Source organism: Macaca fascicularis, chromosome 20, assembly GCF_037993035.2.
Source record: "Macaca fascicularis isolate 582-1 chromosome 20, T2T-MFA8v1.1".
Classification (NCBI taxonomy): domain Eukaryota; kingdom Metazoa; phylum Chordata; class Mammalia; order Primates; family Cercopithecidae; genus Macaca; species Macaca fascicularis.
In genome coordinates, this window is record NC_088394.1 from 79,022,670 (window position 1) to 79,042,936 (window position 20,267).

Below are 20,267 nucleotides of genomic sequence, written 5' to 3' on the forward strand. Positions count from 1 at the left end.
ATTCTTCATCCAGCTGCCTCCTACTCATCCCTCGGGTCTGAGCTTGAATATTGCCTCCTCGGTGAAGCTTTGCTCAATTCCCCAAACTGAATCAAGTCCTTCCTCATGTGTAGCCGTCCATCTAGTCCTTCTCCAGAGCACTGACCACACTGGTGATTAAATAAGTATTTGTTCAATTGATTATGCAGTATCTCTCTCCCCTCTTATGCAGCAAACCCCAAGATAGCAGAATTTCAGTTTTCTTATTCACCCTTTTGTCTTCAGCATCTAGGGGGTATATCTGGTGGACTAGGATCTCAATGAATATTTTTTGACTGAATGAATAGTCAAAAAAGGTCAACTGCAGTGGTCTCTCTACAAGGTGATAAAAGAGTTAAGGGGCCGGGCATGGTGACTCACGCCTATAATCCCAGCCCTTTGGGACGCCAAGGCAGGCAGATCACCTGAGGTCGGGAGTTCAAGACCAGCCTGACCAACATAAAGAAACCCCGTCCCTACTAAAAATACAAAATTAGCTGGGCATGGTGGCACATGTCTGTAATCCTAACTACTCAGGAAGGCTGAGGCAGGAAAATTGCTTGAACCCGGGAGGCGGAGATTGCGGTGAGCCAAGATCATGCCGTTGCACTCCAGCCTGGGCAACAAGAGCGAAACATCATCTCAAAAACAAAAAAACAAAGTTTAAGGGCAGGATGTCTTGGACACATCTTTAGCCCTATATTAAATGCAGAATGGCAGAATGAATGGTATTAATTTTATCGTGAATAAAAAATAGTTTTTCCTTGGATATATTTTAAACTTGGATATATTTTACATATTATAAAATTGAATATATTTGATCCAATATATCAAGTACCATTAAATGGATAAAATGATCAATTTGGTATAAGAAAAAATATTTAGGGAAGTCTCAGAAATTTAAATGTAATATATGAGTATGTAGTCGTATACATATAAAACTCATTATGTAACATATTACATACAGCACATTTTGTGTTGAGGAGTGAGTTCCCTGTATTTACCTTCATGGAGAAAATAGTTTCTTATAGATAAATATTACAGGTAACTGAACTAAAAATATTTTGACAATGTGAATTACTTGGATTCAAATCCTTGAATAAGGAACAATAGTTCCTTATCTTAAAGTAAATCAAAGTTAACATACTCATTTATTAATGGAGAAGTGGCATTTATCATTATGACTATCAAAACAACTGTGTTAAAATCTCAGGGAACAAGAATGAGTGTAGGGATTGTAAGATCCCCTGCTGGGTGTTTCATTCTGCTCTTCTATCCATTCTGCTCTGCATCCTCTTGAGCGCTTTTGAAACTTCCCTCGTCTCCTCCTTCATTTCCAGGTTTTCTCACCTGCCACTCATTTTTGCCGTTCCTCTGCCTGACTCTATTAAGATAAACTAATCCTTGGAATTTGCTGCTTTGAAGTTGATGTCGGCTGGGAAACTCATACACAGGCATGTCCCAGTCCTGTGGTCTAGAATCAAAATAGTGAGATGAGACAGAATGTGGGTGGTTGCTGCTCTGCTGGCTACCAGCTGTTTAACCCTCAGATAGATCACACTGAAAACCCATGGGTCCTGTTTCTTCTTATATGAGATAAGGCTAGTAACACTCACATTCCACGTTTGGGGAAGGATACAGTGAAATCGCCTGATTGGTCATACTTGACCCACAGCTAGTGCTTGGTCAATGTGCCTCTTCCTTCTTTTTCTCCCTACCTGGGCAAGATCAGCCTATAAAAGTGGTAAGTGATTCTGAAGGTTTCTCCCATGAGGAAGTGACATAGGCTTGTACTTAATTTGGATAGTCAAGGCACCTTTTGTTCTTGCAGTTGACACTCTTCCAAATAGTTGAAGTTACATATAAGTGAACACCACCTAACCATTAGGCTACTATATTTATAAAGGATGCTAACTTGAATTAGCTTTGCCCAAGCAGAATATTTTAAAAAATAAAGAAAAAGCAGTAGTCCATTCTACCTGTCTGCCAATTTCTATGTTCTAGTTGAGGACATGGGCACACGTGATCAGCAATAAATTCAGACATAATCACCACAAGACAAGGTAATGTTAACAACTTTACATTCAGAACCCGGAACAATACATGCACTATATTTTTTTGACTAAATAAATAGTTATTCCTGGAGGTATGATGATTATACTATGCCCAGATCCTGCCAAAGGCAAAAAGGTAAAAAGATATATTGAGACCAGCTATTTGTCTATTGTTTCCCTGCTCAGGGCTAAATTTTTCTGAAAAATCACGTAAGAGTCCAGCTGTCAGAATGAGCTCATCACCTGGGCTCGGGATCCCAGATTCTGTGAGCAGAAAACTTCATCCACCCAGGTGTCTGTTTCAAGAACAGTCTCCTCTTTTGCAAGGCGTTCATGGAAATGGGCTTCTCTCCTAACAAACAGCAGCTACAGAGCCTCCTTTCCCTGGGCTGCACAGGGTCGGTCAATGGAGACCAAAGAGCCCTCCAGAGAACAGCAGATGGAACACGATTTCACCCTTGTTAGCATCCCAGGGCTTACGATACAGATGGCCCATGTTGCAAATGGAGACGCCGTGGCTATGTTGCCCCTTGCCCTTGCTGATACAAGTACAGGGACATTATATTCAATTTTTTGGTCTCCATCCATATGCTGCTCCTCCAATTTATTTGTCTACATGAAGGGATGTGAAGCCTAAAGCCGGAGGATATCCAGTTCGGCTTTAATTACAGTGATGAGCTGTTTGTCAGGGTGCCACGAGCTGCAATGCCACCTTGGTTGCTTACAGACTCAGAGCAGGGGTGACACCAACTCCCCTGCTGGCTGCTGATCATCGAGGCTTGGGCAGCAGCAGCACTTAGTTCAATATTTGTTGTTTGAAACCCAACAGTTATGACTCTGCCAAGCTTAATGAAAGGGAGAAAATAATTACCACAGAGAGCTTATGCAATTTTGAAGACCAGGGGCTTTTAAACAAAGTCACCATGCCGGAAGTGTTCTTGGCATGTCATGAGGACTGTTGTCATTATTAGCGATGACAATGCAGTCATTATTTTTGCAGTGGCTTAATTGTTCAACAGACACCAAGGACCATGTCAACCCAGTTCTGCAAATGGAAACAAACGCGCCATCATTCAGGATCCAGCTTTGACATTCTGCCTTTGCACTCATTTCGTTTTTTTCCTGAAGACCATACTATAGATTGAAGGAATTATTCCAGACCTCTGATTCATGCTGGGCTTTGTTCTCTTCCTCATTCAGTCTCTCAGTCAATCAATACTTACTGGTAGTTGTCATTGTAAGACCTTAGGAACAGGGGGGCTAGCAGACCAGCACGTGTTCTGCCCTCATTGGAATCTTTCACCTTCTACTGCAGAAGGTGCCACCTTTAGGTAGAATGATCAGAGATCTCTCTGAGGATGTCACATTTAAACTGTGACTCTAAGGATGAAAAGAAGCTAGATTTGTAACTAATGAAAGGATGTTCCGGCCGGACGCTGTGGCTCACCCCTGTAATCCCAGCACTTTGGGAGGCCAAGGTGGGTAGATTACCTGAAGTCAGGAGTTCGAAACCAACCTGGCCAACATGGTGAAACCCTGTCTCTACTAAAAATGCAAAAGATTAGCCAGACGTGGTGGCAGGCACCTGTAATTCCAGCTACTCAGGAGGCTTAGGCAGGAGAATTGCTTGAACCCGAGAGGCAGAGGTTACAGTGAGCTGAGATTGTGCTACTGCACTCCAGCCTTGGCAACAGAACAAGACTATGTCAAAAAGAAAGAGAGAGAGAGAGAGAAAGGAAGAAAGGAGGGAGGGAAGGAAGGGAAGGAAGGAAGGAAGGAAGGAAGGAAAAGAGAGAGAGAAAAAAGAAAAGAAAACAGAAAAGAAAGAGAGGAAGGAAGGGAAGGAAGGAAGGAAAAGAGAGAGAGAAAAAAGAAAAGAAAACAGAAAAGAAAGAGGAAGGAAGGAAGGAAGGAAAAGAGAGAGAGGAGAAAGAAAAGAAAACAGAAAAGAAAGAGAGGAAGGAAGGGAAGGAAGGAAAGAAGGAAGGAAGGAAGGAAGAGAGAGAGAGAAAAAAGAAAAGAAAACAGAAAAGAAAGAGAGGAAGGAAGGGAAGGAAGGAAGGAAGGAAAAGAGAGAGAGAAAAAAGAAAAGAAAAAAGGAAAAAAAAAAGAGAGGAAGGAAGGAAGGAAAAGAGAGAGAGGAGAAAGAAAAGAAAACAGAAAAGAAAGAGAGGAAGGAAGGAAGGAAGGAAGGAAGGAAGGAAGGAAGGAAGGAAGGAAAGAAGGAAGGGAGGGAGGGAGGGAGGGAGGGAGGGAGGGAGGGAGGAAGGACATTTCAGGTGGAGGGACAGCAACTGTGGAGGCCCTGGTAGTTGAAGACTACTATCTAGACATAGTTATCTAGACATATGTGTCTAGATAACTCCATCACCTTGGCTTATGCCATGTGGGGGTTTGCCTATCTCACATAGCAAGAAACCTAAAAGTAGGCAAAAGTTTACCAGTGCAGCATCTCTGCAATTTGTTTGGTCTTCTCTTATGGTTGCAAGCTGGCTGCAGCAGCTCAGGCCATCCTATCTAAGGCTAGGGCAGGAGTAAGGGGAAAGTTTTAAGCTAACTATATATGTCCATTTTGGTTTGTTCTATTTCAAGAAAGCAAAACGTTTTCCAGAAACTTTGAGCAGGTATCTGTGTATGTCACATTAACTGGAATCCTATTCCACAGGCATCCCTAACTGCAGCAGGAGCTGGAAAAGTAAGATTTAGTTGGAAATACTGATAGTTTAAACACAATTGGAGTTCGGTTATCAAAGGAGAAAATAGGCCATAGATATTTCAAAAAAATGGTATATTCTAAGTATTCTTTTAAAAAAAGCCATGGAGGGGGCCAAGTGTGGTGGCTCACACCTGTAATTCCAGCACTTTGGGAGGCCAAGGCAGACAGATCACTTGAGGTCAGGAGTTTGAGATTAGCCTGGTCAACATGGTGAAACCCTGTCTCTACTAAAAATACAAAAATTGGCCTGGTGTAGTGGCACACACTTGTAATCCCAGCTACTCTGTAGGCTAAGGCAGGATAATTGCTTGAATTCGAGAGGTGGAGGCTACAGAAAGATAAGATTACATCACTGTACTCCAGCCTAGGCAACAGAGTGAGACTCTATCTAAAAAAAAAAAAAAGGCCATGGAGGCTGAACTCCAAAGGTGGAGAGACAGCATAGTGTAAGATGATTTTTGAGATGTGTGGAGAGGTCAGATGCTACAGAAACTGAGGGTGATGGTCAGACATCACCCACTGTAGTCAACCACATGTTAAAGTTGGATTGTTCCGTCTTCTGTTTTCCACATCCACCTGTTTCCCTCCACTCTTTCCTCTGAAGGTCTGTGTGAGGCCTGACTTTGCTTAGATTCTTGCAGTCCTCTTCTAACTGTGCCCCTTTGCCTCTACTTCCTGCCTGCATCCTTGCAACTCCTGTCTGTGACTTTAAAAAAAAGTAAATCTCAACATTCCTCAGGGCTCCCTATGACTTAAATTCCAAGCTTCTCTGTGTGACCTTCAAGTCATTTCTGAACTAGCTCCTTATCCTGCAGCCACAGCCCCTGCCACCTCCTCCTTCCACAACTATCTTATCACTGCCATCCTGTGTTATTTGTGATTCTCCCGACATCCATCATGAACATTTGCCTTACTTGAAGTCCTTTTTCTTCGGGACAATTCCAGAGTCAGAGGGGGCTTTTCTTGACTTCCTCATGGAAAAGGGACAACTCATTCCTTTGCATTCCCAACCCTCTTACACTCCACCCCTAGGTGCTGCACATTCCCCTAGAGGGCTTTTGTTTCTCCACCTGAATATCTTCTTCCTACTGGTCTCTGAGGTCACAGGGAGCAAAGACCTCACCTCATTCATCTTGGTCTCTGGCTATGAGCATAGCACCCTGACACCAACAGAAGCTGTAACTACAAATTCAGTGGAATTAGCATGAAGGTCAGGAGCCAACAGGCTGTGGTGGCTCATTGAGGCATTACTGTTTTTGGTTTTGAGATGGAGTCTCGCTCTGTTGCCCAGGCTGGAGTGCAGCGGTACAATGATGGCTTAATGCAACTTCTGCCTTCCACGTTCAAGCGATTGCTTCTCCTGTCTCAGCCTCCTGAGTAGCTGGGATTACAGGCGTGTGCCACCACGCCCAACTAATTTTTGTATTTTTAGTAGACACTGGGTTTCACCATGTTGGCCAGGCTGATCCTGAACTCCTGACCTCAAGTGATCTGCCAGCCTTGGCCTTCCAAAGTGCTGGGATTACAGCTGTGAGCCACTGTGCCCAGCCTGAGGCATTGCTGTTTCAGGGGCCAGAGAGACAACGATAGGCACAAGGGCTGAGACAATATGTATGGCACCATGTAAGCTTATCCCTCCGTGATTTGCTGGGAGAACTAAGAGGGCAGTAGGAGAAGTGGGTAAAATCATGTCTGTGGAGTCAGACTGCAAGGGTTCAAATCCCAGCCCTGCCACTCACCAGCCAGATGACCTTGGTCAAGGTATGTAATGCCCCTGTGTCTCGTTTTCTGCACCCGCACAGTGGAGGTAATAATAGTGTCTGCCTCATAAGATTTTTCCAGAGGATTGAATAAGAAATCTTTGAGAGTATTCCAGCACATGGTAAACTCTCACACCATATTAACTATTGCAGTATGGTGTTATTGTTATTATTATGATATCTAATACAGTTAATATCTTTGTACGTAGGAGTTTTAGTGGGCAAGTATGAATGGCACTTTTGAAGATGCAGAGACAGATTTATCCTTATACTCCTAATATTTATCCTCAAAGACACTATTTAGCTCGTTCAAAAATATTTACTCATTTTTAAAGACCCCTTTCAGCTCCTTTTTATACAAAAAAAGGAATTCTATCCTCATTCTAACAATAGTAGCCTAAATAAAATCTTATTACACTCATCATCTTAAATTAAGGTAATTGAAAACCACTGTTTAAGAGTAGACCCCAAATGTATCAGAAAATTAATTCAATTATAAATAACAAGAATTGACTGTACTTGAATGTGCATGAAGTGTAGAATCATAGTGAAACATTTAAGAAATATGTCGTTATCTTGTTACTATGGCTACACGTTACTCCAAGATACAGTAGTTCTATGGTAACGATGGAATTACATTATTTCTTCTCTGTATTGAAATATTCAGCAACTAATTTCCTGTAGCTTCATAATAAATCATGCTAATGACCTCAGAGGTGGAAACCAAGGTGGTGAGACTGTCTCCCTGCTCTAAGGCTATTCCATTAAACAAAGCAGAGAATACACATTTGTACTCATTTGATCAGGAAGCATAAGGAAGCTTATAATGAGAAAGACACGGCAATGACATCTCATGAGGAGATATTAACTTTAAACTGAAGTATTTAATATTATTTATTCATTGGGTCCATGATAGGATCCAAACCATGAGAAAACTAGAGATTCAAATGAGCAGGAACTGAGAGGGGATATGGTAGAATTCAATTCAATTCCACAGGTAATTCATGGAAACCTGTTATGTGCTAGGTACATGTTAGGTAGGATACCCCCATATCGTATTCTTTGTCTACTGAAATTATGATAATATTTTTGTGTATATCACTAAACATTCAAAACAGTGGGAATAATGAAGAAAGGAAGTTATACGCTGGTTTCTAAAAGCCCTATCATCAATAGCAATTTCTCAAAAGCTCTTCATGACATCCTAGAGACATCAAAGCATTGGAAGCAGTGGGTTGCTGGGGCTGGCTCATGGCACCTTGCACCAGCGGTACATATCTCTTTCAAACTCTGTATTCAGCGATGTCTTGTTGGTAGCTTGAAGTATGCAATGATGGGAATACTTACACCACAGAAACAAACAAATATAACAAATCAGGTCATTTGTTCTTCTTCCCAGAGAATTGACTGTTAAACAGTTAGCAGCACTCCACTGATTACAAGCAGCGACGTGAGATTGTATCTTCTTATTTCAAAGACTGCTCCCTCCACTTGATGCGTTTGCTTCCCTTTCCCAAACCTCTTCCACATTCACCTGTAAGACTGCTTTTTGCCTCTGTAGATGAAGGTGAGATAAGAGAGGTTTGTGAGCTTCACCTCTGTTTACTTCACCCTGAGTCAAGCCACCATCTTCTCTTGCTGGACTTTGTAACTTTCAAATCAGTCCCCTTATGTTGATGCTTGCACCCTCCAATCCAATCTCCATATAGCAATGACAGCAATCTTCTAAAATTGTAAGTCACTTAAGCAAACAGAAGAAAAGTAATAATAATTACATCCCTAATTCTCTCTCTCTCTGTCTCACGTCTATGCCTATGCCTAATCTATGTCTATATCTACCTATGCCTACCCACTTTTCTCTCCCTTGCTATCATTATCTCTGTCCTCAATACATGCTTCTGCACATCTCAAATTCTGGTGTTTTCTTATGCTGCTCCCCATAAGATCCTTTGCTTCTCTACTGACATCATTTTCACCTTCAACTCCACACTCAAATACTGACTGATACATATGACTGATTTGCACCTGCCTGTGTCTTGTTGATCCAGGTCTCAGCTTAGAAATTACTTCCTCTGGGAAGCTGTCTCCAAGTCCTGTTCAGATATCTGTCCTTATAGAGCTTCTTTTATCTTACTTACTCTACTTTTTAAAAAAAATCTTACTTACTATATGCTTATATAGTAAGCAACTCTTAGCAATTAGACAAAAGTTCCCATTTCTGTAAGACAAATTTCCAAAACAGGACAGATGCTTGATGAGGAAAGCTTGGGCTGGATTTCAACCTTCTCTTCCCAAGTGTTTTGTGCAGTGAACAACCTGCATGACTGCCCCTTCCCCTTAACCATTTCCATTATATCATACATTCTGTCACTGTAGTACTTAGATGTGTATAGCAGTCTTTATTATCTGCCTCTGTCCCTGAAGATTATATATCCCATCTTTTTTTTTTTTTGACATTCCCAATGCATTGTGATCATGTATTGTTCATCTTTATGCCAAACATGGTGACAAGCATATAGTACATGTGTATATTTTGCTTGAAATAAGGTGAAATCAATCCTATTCCCATACCACTCAACCTTACTACCCTTAGTTGCCCTTGCCCAGATACTAATCAGGTACTACTTCATTCCAGATGCTTAGAAAGATGAGCAAGGCACGGAATATCCCTGTAGGAAACTCGAAGGCCCATCAGAGAGACAGACACATAATTGTACAGTGGAGATACAATATGCTTCATGACAAACGTGTGCGACACTAACTGCATTAGAATTTGCTGGCATGCTTTAATGGAGATTTCTAGACTGGACCTCACACCTAATGAATCAACATCTTTGTGCTGCTGCTTCTGTCCTCTCTGTGCCCCTCTTCCCATCGTTTGCAACCAACTCAGCCAGTCACTGCTCCCTCCAGCAGGGAATATGCCCCTGTGAGGTGTACCCGTGGGAAGATAGCCATCATTGGCTAAACCTGGAAACTAGTTATTCTAACCCAGTTAATAACAAACCCAGAATAACCCAACCCCTAAAAGGAGGTGGATTTGGACAAGAAGTTCTAAAGACTATTTGCTAAGAGGTGTTGATATGTTGCAAAGAATCAGTCACTTATTTTTCAAGGATAGCTTTAAAAAAAAATAAAAGCCCAACTACTTAGTCTATTAGAAATAAAGTCAGTAAGCCAGGTGCAGTGATAGGCCAGGCGCAGTGGCTCATGCCTGTAATCCCAGCACGTTCGGAGGCAGAGGCAAGCGGATCACCTGAGGTCAGGAGTTCACAACCAGCCTGACCAACATGGTGAAACTGTCTCTACTAAAAGTACAAATTTAGCCGGGCATGGTGGCGCATGCCTGTAATCCCAGCTACTCGGGAGGCTAAGGCAGGAGAATCACTTGAACCTGGGAGGTGAGGTTGCAGTGAGCCGAGATGGCGTCATTGCACTGTAGCCTGGGCAACAAGAGCAAAACTTTGTCAAAAACGAAAGAAAGAAAGAAAGAAAATCACTAAGTAGCTTTTTGCAAGATAAAAAAAGAAGAAGAAGAAGAAGATTTAGGGTTTAGTCTATAACCTTTGACTTTTGAAAATCCTGTCCTTCCTAAGGAAAATTAGAGGGAAAAAAAAGAGCTTTAAGTCTCTGTACATGAGAAATACCATTTGTGATTAAATTGCTGTGAAATACGTACTCAAAACTGGCAAATTCTCACCATGTCTTTCTAAAATTGCTGTTTGCTGTCTTACATGCCAAAATGGCTCTGAACTAGTGCTCTCTTGAAAACCACCTAAATGATCACAATAAGGGAGTCATTAATTAAATAATAAGGTGGATGTGATAGACTATTATGCAGTCATTAAAAATCATGTTCTCAAATAATTTTTTAAACATATAGAAAAATGCACAAATATATTTTTAAGGGAAAATATAGGTTATAAAACAATATTATAGCATTGTTCTAGTTTTATTTAAAAATCGTGTGTATTCACCAAAATGTTGACAGTAGGATTTAAAATGGACTGGTACTTAAAAGTAATTCCTTTACATTTTTTTTCTACTTAAAGTATTTCTATATTTATTTGACTTCTTCATAATGGCCATGTTTTATTTTTAAGGCAGCCATTTAATTGGTCATCTAATCTGGGGCTGGTCTCACAGTAAAAGAGGAAACCTTAGCAATTATATCACCAGGACTATAGGCAAAAGCAGGACTGTTTTGGACAAACACGATATGTGGTTGTTCCGGTTTGAATTGCGTCCCCCAAAATCCATGTGTGGAAGTCCTAATCTCTGGTCCCTCAGAATATGGCTTTCCTTGGAAGCAGGGTTGTTGCAGATATAATTAAGATGGGGTTATACTGAATGATGTAGATTGGGCCTCTAATCCAGTATGACTGGTGTCCTTAGAGAAAGAAAAAATGTGGACACACACACTCCCACAGAGAGAGAACACTACGTGAGCAGGAAAGCAGAGATTGGGATGATGCATCTACAAAGCATGGAATGCCAAGAATCGACAGTAACCACCAAAAGCTGTAACTGCTTAGTGGGTTCACCTTACGGCTGCCTACACAGAGTTGGCTTCTCAAGACAGGGGAATTGAGATAGGGAAAGAGTAATGCATGCAGAGCCAGCTGTGCAGGAGACTGGAGTTTTATTATTATTCAAATCAACTCCCCTGTGCATTTGGGATCAGAGTTTTTGTTTTTGTTTTTGTTTTGTTTTGTTTTGTTTTTGAGATGGAGTCTTGCTCTGTCACCAGGCTGGAGTGCAGTGGTGCAATCTCGGCTCACTGCAAGCTCTGCCTCCGGGGTTCACGCCATTCTCCTGCCTCAGCCTCCCAAGTAGCTGGGCCTACAGGCACCCGCCACCATGCCCGCCTAATTTTTTGTATTTTTTTAGTAGAGATGGGATTTCACCGTGTTAGCCAAGATGGTCTCGATCTCCTGACCTCATGATCTGCCCACCTCGGCCTCCCAAAGTGCTGGGATTACAGGCGTGAGCCACTTTGCCCTGCCAGGATCAGAGTTTTTAAAGATAATTTGGCGGGAGGGGAGGGACAGTGAGTCAGGGCGTGCTGATTGGTTGGGTCGGAGATGAAATCATGGGGTGTCATGTTCTTGAGCTGAATCAGTTCCTGAGTTGGGGGTCATAAGATCAGATGGGCCAGTGTCTCTATCTGGGTGGGGCCAACTGATCCATCAAATGCAGGGTCTGCACACCACCTCAAACACTGATCTTAGGAGCAGTTTAGGGAGCGTTAGTATCTTACAGCCTCCAGCTACATGACTCCTAAACCATAATTTCTAATCTAGTGGCTAATGTTAGTAATCTAATCCCCAGGCAAGAAGGAGGTTTGTTTTGGGAAAAGGTTGTTATTGCCTTTGTTTTAAACTATAAACTAAGTTCCTCCCAAAGTTAGTTCAGCCTATGCCCGGGAATGAACAGGGACAGTTTGCAGGTTAGAGGCAAGATGGAGTCACTTAGGTTGGACCGTTTTCACTGTCTCAGTCATGATTTTGCAAAGGCGGTTTCAGTCCTATAAGACCAACATACAACAGATTCTCCCTCGGAGGCTCAGAAGGAACCAACCTTGCCATCACCTTGATCTCAGACTTCTGACTTCCAAAACCATGAGGCAAGAAGTGTCTGTTTAAGCCACTCACTTTGTGGCATTTTAGTTTTTTGTGGTAGGCCTGGGAAACTAATACAATGGCCATTATAGTTATTTTATATTTAGAAATTAAGAGCAATTCAAGGGGTGAGACATGGGCAAGAGTAGGGAAGAATGAAGTTCAGTGCAACAAAGGAAGCTTGTTCACTCAACTAAGACTGTAAACAATGGTGTCGTTCAAAAATACGTATTCCTTCTTTCTGCCTGGCCGCTCTTCAGAGAGCCCTGTCCTGTTGATGTCGGGCTTGACCGTGTGACTTGCTTCAGCCTGTGGCGTGTGAGTCATAGTCACATGTTCCATTGAGAAATCGGAGCTTTAAAGACCATGCTATGGTTCCGCCACCTTCGTCGTTTGCCATGACACCAGCTTACCCTAAGGGAGAGCTGCTTCTTTAGCCTGAAACAGAGTTGAAACTGAACCGTAATGAACCTGTCACATGAGATAAAAATGTTTCTTGCCGACTGGTGGCAGTAGCTCACACTTGTGATCCCAGCACTTTGGGAGGCTGAGGAGGGCAGATCATGAGGTCAGGAGATCAAGACCATCCTGGTTAACATGGTGAAACCCCATCTCTACTGAAAATACAAAAAAATTAGCCAGGCGTGGTGGCAGGTGTCTGTGGTACCAGCTGCTGGGGAGGCTGAGGCAGGAGAATGGCGTGAACCTGGGAGACAGAACTTGCAGTGGGCCAAGATTGTGCCATTGCACTCCAGCCTGGGCGACAGAGCGAGACTCCATCTCAAAAAAAAAAAAATGTTTCTTTTGGCCAAGTGCAGTGGCTCACGCCTGTAATCCCAGCACTTTGGGAGTCTGAGGCTGGGGGATCACAAGGTCAGGAGATCAAGACCATCTAGGCCAACATGGTGAAACCCTGTCTCTACTAAATATACAAAAAAAAAAAAAAAAAATTAGCGGGGTTTGGTGACACACACCTGTAGTCCCAGTTACTCCAGAGGCTGAGGCAGGAGAATTGCTTGAATCCAGGAGGGGAAGGTTGCAGTGAGCCAAGATCCCACCACTGCACTCCAACTTGGTGACAGAGCAAGACTCCATCTGAGAAAAAGAAAAAAATGTATCTTTTGCTAGTGTTATTCACTAAGGTAAGAAGGCTATAGTGTTACTGCAGCAGAATGTAGCCTAAGCTGACTGATAAAACATTGACTAACCAACTCTCAAGTACCATGCCAGGATGAAAAAAAAAAATTAATTAGATACAGTTCCTGCCAGCAAAGAACTAACATTAAACTATGTATCATTTGCCTTTAAAAGATGAAGATTTTTGGCCCCAGGTGTGTTCTATATTTTCTGTAACACCTGCCTGCAAGTAAATGTTAAATGATGTTATTTCAATTGGTTTTTCTATAGCAAAAATCTTTAAAGCTCTCATATTGAAAGCGATTCTTGAAATTTTGAACTACATGTACAGATATAAAGTCGGCCAATTAAAATTTTATGGTTTAGGAAAAAAAATCTCCTCTGAAAAATAAAACTAAGTCAATTATTTCATTATTTAATTCTCATTTGGAAAATAAGATATTCAGACATTAAGTTATATTGGAAGGAAAAAACCACTTATGTGGGAACCGTCAAATATATTTCATTTACTGTTAGAGAATGCTAATTTCAAGGAGCAAGCTTTGAAAGCAACCAAATTTGGCAAAGACAAGTAGGTCTTCCCTGAGAAATACTGGACAGCAACAGATTATATAAGGAAAGGACAGAGGGGAGAGACATTTCAAGTGCAGGCCTGGATGGAGGTAGAAGAGTCATGTTCTAGAGTCAGCATTGTAAAGCAAAAATTGCATGGTGTCAAAATTATCCTTGAAAGTCCGTTAAATGGCCCTTAAATTGTCTGGACCTGTGCCTTTGGAGGTTGAAAGGCCAAGAATTAATGTCTTTTGTTTCTCTGGGGCAGTGAAGGCCAAGGTCTGATTTGAAAGGGGCAAAGGACAATGGAGAAAATAAAGGATCTCTGCCTTTCTTGGTCCATCTTTTGGTCTGTTGTCCTCTCTCTGGGTGACTCTCCCTCCAGCTCTCCTCCTGCTCTTTTCCCTCAACAGTGCATATAGCTAAAGTCAAACAAGTTAGATCTGTACGGTAGGCAACTCTAGTCCTTACAACTTAAAAACTTTAAAATGGATGCATTGGGGGCCTATTGTGTACCCTGTCCTACGCTAGATATGGAAGAGATAGAAAGCAGGGATGGGGGTGAGATGAGGACAGGGATCAAGAGACCTCAAAGGAGTGAGGAAGACTAAAATGCACACAGATGATATAAATACAGTGTGGTCAAGTCTAGGCAGTACATCAGGTAAACACACAATGCCACAAACAGTTCTCAAACTTTGGCTGCATTTCAGAATCATGTGAGCTTCCGAAAGCGACAATGCGCAAGACACACCCCAGATGCACCCCCATTGCCAGTGACCCTGGAATCTCTGGGGTGGACCTGGTCATCAGCATGGCTTAGAGTTCCCCAGGTGAGTCCACATGCAGCCAAGGTTGAGACTGGGGGCTACAGCTATGAAGAAGAGCATCTGGTGTGGGTCTGAAGGCTGGGGAGGAATTAGCTGGGAGCAGTGAGCACTCCAGGCTAGGGGAACCCCAATACTAAAGCTTCTTCAGTACAAAGTGGCTCTGTTTGTGCTTTGAACATAGCGTGGTTATAAATTAAAGAATAACCAAACTCCTTGAGTTGAATCAGTACACACCATAATGCATCAGCTCACATCAACATGGCAACGTCTTTTCATCTCTCTTTGTTAAGCGCCACTGGTTCTTTAAAAGCCTGGGTATTAATGGAGTCTGTCTGATGATGATTCACTCCATAGTTCCATCATACATGCATCTCTAACCAGTACAAGCAAAGCATTTTCCTTTCAAGAGTCTAATCCTAGCATTGTGCCATATCCGTGGCCCTCTAAGATACACATCCCATCTACAAAGGCGACATGTACTCTTAAGGTACAAAGCATTTCCTTTAGGGGAGTGATTGCCTGTGTGTCCAAGCTGATGAAGGGTGCTCTTTTAAGTTGGAGAAAATTGATTTTGTTGTGGTTGTTGCACAAAGGTTTATGTTTTCAAAGCCTCCAGATAAAAGGCAACATGGGCAGCTAACAAGCCCCTAATAGGACTACATCAAGTTTTACTCACCTGCTGCCAGGGCTTGACTTCTGTGCCTTGATGACATGAAACGAGGCTTTGACAGCATTCGTTTTTGCTGAAGGAGCCTCCCCCAGTCTCCTTCCATAAATCCTATGCTCCTTTATTCCTTATTCATTCAGCACAGATGTTTTTATGGCCATAATATATTTATACTAATTCAGAGGCATGCCATCAGGTAGATAGGCTCATCTCTCTGATCCAGAAGGCAGCAGAGGCACTCCTTCTGACACTGAAGACAAAAATAAGGTCTGCTTTTTTTCCCCACAGCGCTCTTCAAAGGAGCAATTTTCTAAAATTCGAACAAGGGTGTCATAGTTAATAAGATGGAATTCTCCTTTTCTTTTTCTTATCATGTTTTCCAAATCAAGGGCAGTAGATGCCAGAACTCCAGTGACGTCAGGCCACTGTAGTTTCAAAATGCTGTTCTCAGTCAGGATTCTTATTATCTGATCCTGGTTCCATCGATTGTCACAGAATTGACTTTTTAGATTAATTTTGATTCTTATTTAAATTACTTTTTAATAGCTAATTGCCACACAGTCCATCTAATTAACGGTATTGGGATTCAAATCAACCAGTGAGATGACTACAGATAAAAAACCCCTGCTATCATTTGGTTGTTCTCCTTCAAGGAACAGGAGCCAGGTAGTAAACCATGTGCCTACCCTTTGGGCAGGGAATGGGTGGCTCTAAGAGATTACAGATGCTGTCATCTGGAATCAGTTCTCATCTTGGTCAATTGGATGAGGCAGAGAGATTTTGGAAACATCTTCAGGCTAACCCAATTTACATTATAGTTATATTTTAATTGCATTTTAAAGTCTAAATGCAGTTGATTGTGAAAACTGTGTCACATCATTTAAGGGAACTAGAGCTTTCTTTTTATGGAAACGCAAAAGGACGTAGCAGGAAAATACCACGTTGCCTAAGCAGTAAAGAAATGTATCCGGCCGGGCGCAATGGCTCACACCTGTAATCTCAGCACTTTAGGAGGCCAAGGTGGGCAGATCGCGACCATCCTGGCTAACACAGTGAAACTCTGTCTCTACTAGAAATACAAAAAAAAAAAAAAAAAAAATTAGCTGGGCATGGTGGTACATGCCTGTAGTCTCAGCTACTCAGGAGGCAGAGGCAGGAGAGTAGCTTAAACCCGGGAGGAAGATGTTGTAGTCAGTCAAGATCACGCCACTGCACTCCAGCCTGGGTGACAGAGCGAGACTCCATCTCAAAAAAAAAAAAAAAAAAAAAGAAAGGAAAAAGAAATGTGTCCTCGAACCTTCCTCAGATTGTTCTAGAAAGGATGACCAGCAGTCCACAACCAATGCATGCCATGGACTCATTCCAGGTATCATATACCTTTTATTGTTTCATTTTCTTTGGGTCAAACTTTTAGGAAGTGGGTTCCCTGTCCCAGGCACTGAGCTAGGTAAATTCTGGGGATAAGATCAAGAAAAGTCCCTTCCCAAATCCAGGTACTCCCAGTCCCCCGGGGAAAACAAGGTCAGAGGCAATCCCTCGCCTTCACCTCTCATCTTATTTTTTTTTTTTTTTTTTTTTTGAGACGGAGTCTTGCTCTGTCACCCAGGCTGGAGTGCAGTGGCCGGATCTCAGCTCACTGCAAGCTCCTCCTCTCGGGTTCACGCCATTCTCCTGCCTCAGGCTCCCGAGTAGCTGGGACTACAGGCACCCGCCACTTCGCCCGGCTAGTTTTTTGTATTTTTTAGTAGAGACGGGGTTTCACCGTATTAGCCAGGATGGTCTCGATCTCCTGACCTCATGATCCGCCCGTCTCGGCCTCCCAAAGTGCTGGGATTACAGGCTTGAGCCACCGCGCCCGGCCTCATCTTATTTTTAAAGAAAAGTTTCTCTTTCTTCATACTCTTTGCTTTCTGCTTCAACAAGATTGTTTCCTGCTCCCTCCCCACCCCTGCTGCCTCTCTGAATGTTGTTTCTTCTCACCGCACTGTGCTGTGCAGTGAGTCCATATTTCTTTTCCTGTTTTTCTTTTTCGCACCTGACCACGTGTCTTTATTCGGTAATTCTACCCCTTCACAGCACAGGGCCCAGTGGAGGCTGCCCTTCCAGGGAGCCCAGGCCCACGTGGACTTGCCAGAGCTGGCTGTCCCTGTCCAGCACGGCACAGACCTCTCCTGGTCTGACACTGAACAGTGACCAGTGCTGGCTCAGAGCAGCCCATCTGCCGGCACGCTGTTCAGAAAGTCGTGGAGGTAGATATACTGCTCCAGCGTTGGGGTCATAAGGCCACAGGCCTGGGACTGCAGTAGAGCCACATCATAGAGATCCACGGTTCACTCAGACCCTGCCTGCTGCTGCAGCTGCTCCATGGCCAGGAAGGTGCCCAGCTGGGTCGTAGGCTTGCTGGAGTCACTGAGCAGTGTGCCTGGCTTCTGGCTCTTGCCCCAGGAGCAGCACTGGGCCCACGGTAGCCAGGAAGGGCAGTAGGGTGGTCCTTGGGACCTGGAGTCGTTGAATGCTGGGCTTTTTTGGGGTTTCTTCTCAGCAGTCTTCTTTCTTTACTTTGCTCACTTTTCCTAAATAACACTGTTTATTCTCAGGGCCTTCATTACTACATATATATTAATAATTCACAAATCTGAATTTCATCCTTTGCCTGTCATTTGGTTTCCAAATTTATTTTCACTCACCATTCCTACATAGTCAGACACCTTGAACTTCACATGTTTCAATTTTGATTCTTTGTCTTCCCTTCCATGTCTTGTAGCTTATCTATTTTTTTCTGTCTTGGCAAAAGTTCCCATTTGCCCAAAGTAGAGGATTGAAAATAATCTGGCTTTTAAAAATACCCTGGGGAAAAAAAAAAAAAGACCATTCATCAGTCTGCTGATTCTATATCTCTGAGTAACTCTGTGAATTCCTGTGACTCTACTTGAGTTAAATTTACTCCTAGCTTTTAAAAATAAAGCCAATGAAAGACCAGAGAGATTATTACAAAGCCTGCATTCTTGTGAAGTTGCTGAATCCACAGTTTTATTTTAGTCAATCACATTTCCATATTTCAAAAATATTTTCTAAACAATTAATAGGTATTACGGGATCAATCTTGTGGGGTTTATTATTTTGTAACACTGAGCTATAGTCTCTATGAGAAAGATAACTAGATTGTTGGTGAATTAAACTGGTCAAGAAGTGAACATTGATGCCTAAACCTCTCCTCTGAATTTTTGAGCAGATGTTAACACAGGCACATAAAAAAGAGCCTTAGCAGAAATCAGAAACAGAGATTTCCATTGTTGAGTCACAGTGGTCACTGAAAGGGATATAACTTTAATTTCTCATTTGAACATACATGGCATCCGTTTAACCAGTTCATTTACAGCATAGTCTGTTAAGCCAATAAAACTGTACCACATCCAGCCGGCCTGGTTTTTAAATTCTAACATAATGCAGCTGGGCACGGTGGGTCATGTCTGCAATCCTATCACTTTGGTAGACTGAGGCTGGTGGATCACTTGAGGCCAGGAGTTCAAGACCAGCCTGGCCAACATGGTGAAAACCCGTATCTACTAAAAATACAAAAAACTAGCCAGGCATGGTGGCATGCACCTGTAATCCCAGCTACTCAGGAGACTGAGGCACAAGAATCATTTGAACCCAGGAGGCAGAGGTTGCAGTGAACCAATATCACACCACTGCATTGCAGCCTGGGTGATGTCTCAAAAAAGAAAAAGAAAAAGAAAAAAATTGTTACATAAGGCACCCTCGCACATGATCTTAGATGTGCCATGATTCAAACTATGAATTCTGTAGGAAAGCTACATTTTAAACATGTTTGGGTGAAAATGATGTGTCAATGTAGGTTCAATGACTGTATAAATGTACCACTCTGGTGGGGGACGTTGGCAATGAGAGAGGCTACATGTGGAGGCAGGAGGTATATGAGAAATCTCTGTATCTGACTTTCAATTTTATTAGAAACCTGAAACTACTCTAAAAAAAAGTCTTAAAAATAAGTTTGATTAACATGGTTTTCAAGCAGGTAGCAATTAAGACTGTGGTTGTCATAGAGACAGATCTATGGCAGTGGAGATGAAGGGTGAGAGCTTTGCTTTATCAGAATGGCAATTCTGCATTTTTGTGAATGTCAGGAAATGAATTTGACCCATGACGTATGGACGTAGATCAAAGGGCACATTTAGCATATGGTCAGTGTGGCACTTATGTGACCTTCCAAAAGGCCAGTTCCACAGTGATAACCACCACTAATAATCCTACAAACCTCTCCAGCTGCTTTCAGTGACATGACTTCTGATCTAGAGGGAAAGAAAAGAGGGGTGATATTTTATAAATATCAATTTTCAAAAATCTCTGATCTGTTGGCATTAACTGATGAGCTCAGAGATGCTCAGAAACCTCCTGCCTGCACAACAACTGTAACCATGGCAACCTGCATTTTTAAAGGATGTTGAAGATGTTTTTAAACATAAGGTGAGAAAAACAGTTTCTACACAAATGTTTGTCTGGAATCTTACGTCTAATTCCTCCAGTACGCGTTTTTCCGTTACTGGGACTTGATACAATGCTGGAAGCTTTCTTGTTAGGGCAGAAATTGGGCAACCCAAGATAGTCACAGATCTTGAGATCACTGCCATTGCTATGAAAATGAGGCTTTCTTATTGCATCCAGACTGAGCATCAGCTTTCTTGGTGTTCTTATACATCATACATGAAAGAGATTGGCAACTCTTCCTGAAAGCTTTGAATTTTTGATGTCATTTGTTCCACGTGATTTTCTAAGGCTATATTGGACCACTATACATTCCAGAACCAATTAGTTAAAACCTCCAGTTTCCAGGGAGATATACTAGTGTCTCAATAAAGTACTGGATTTGAGTCAAAGACAGAGAATCATG

General features: G+C 42.3%; 1 protein-coding gene across 3 annotated transcripts in view; it reads left to right on the forward strand.

The window, feature by feature from the left end:
* CDH13 (cadherin 13) overlaps positions 1-20,267 on the forward strand; it is a 1,164,779-nt gene that overhangs the window by 512,793 nt on the left and 631,719 nt on the right. Inside the window, exon 1 of one of the 3 annotated variants that reach the window (XM_045381798.2) lies at positions 16,523-16,721. The exons of the other annotated variants lie outside the window; for them this stretch is intronic. Within the exon in view, the coding sequence (XP_045237733.1) occupies positions 16,677-16,721 (45 nt within the window). The 5' untranslated portion in view covers positions 16,523-16,676. Of the gene's footprint in view, positions 1-16,522; positions 16,722-20,267 lie in introns of those variants that run through there. 3 annotated transcript variants of the gene reach the window in all.